The sequence below is a fragment of the Eimeria mitis genome, genomic scaffold (genome assembly GCF_000499745.2).
Source record: "Eimeria mitis Houghton genomic scaffold, Emh_scaff4619, whole genome shotgun sequence".
Taxonomy (NCBI): Eukaryota; Apicomplexa; class Conoidasida; order Eucoccidiorida; family Eimeriidae; genus Eimeria; species Eimeria mitis.
Window position 1 is genome coordinate 2,583 of NW_013572926.1, and position 745 is coordinate 3,327.

At 44.3% G+C, this 745-nt stretch overlaps 1 protein-coding gene across 1 annotated transcript in view; it reads right to left on the reverse strand.

Annotated features, from left to right (window-relative positions):
• EMH_0076610 (uncharacterized protein) overlaps positions 1–745 on the reverse strand; it is a gene marked incomplete at both ends in the record, with an annotated part of 3,514 nt that overhangs the window by 1,590 nt on the left and 1,179 nt on the right. The window contains one exon of the mRNA XM_013499740.1: positions 359–457. Within this exon, the coding sequence (XP_013355194.1) occupies positions 359–457 (99 nt within the window). The remainder of the gene's footprint in view (positions 1–358; positions 458–745) is intronic.

The following is a 745-nucleotide window of genomic DNA, read 5'->3' on the forward strand; positions in this document are numbered from 1 at the left end:
ACCAGTGGCCTCGCCCGGTCGATGTGTGTGTTATATAGAGGCGGAGCAGCAGCGGGCTGCAGCCTGTGTTTATATGTAGTTTTTAATGAATATTAATTTTATTTTTTAATATATATAAATAAATAAATTAAATTAAAATAATAAAATAAAAAAATTCATACAAAGAAACATGGATAGCTAGGCCGGCGACCACACGGTGTCTCGACGCACTCTGAGCCATTCGCTCACCTGCACTTTTTCTTTATCTCTCTTCTGCACACTTCAATTAAATATAATATAATAAACTTTTTTATTCTTTTTCTCTTTTTCAGGGGCTCGTAGACCCCCTTTCAGCCTCCCCAGCCACCAAACCCCCTACTGCATCGCTGCTGTTGCTGCTGCTGCTGCTGCTGCTGCTGCAGTTCTTTGGCAACGAGCTCAGCATACACCCCAATAGGGGGCCCCTCTGACCCGTACCCTAGGAGTAGTATAAACTAAAAGCTGCTGCTGCTGCTGCTGCTGCTGCTGCTGTCTACTGTCTCATCAGCTACAGCTGCCCTAAGCACGCTACAAACAAACACTAAACAAAACAAGGGGCCTCTCTCGTGTGTATCTGTTTCTCCTGGGGGCCCCCTAGACCCAGCCAGCAGCATACAGGGGGGCCCCCCTCCTCCCCCTTCTACATTTTGTTTGTATTTTTTTTTTTTTATAGACTGAAACGCCAATACTTTTGTTATTGCGAGTTCATTCTTTTGTTTTCGTTAAA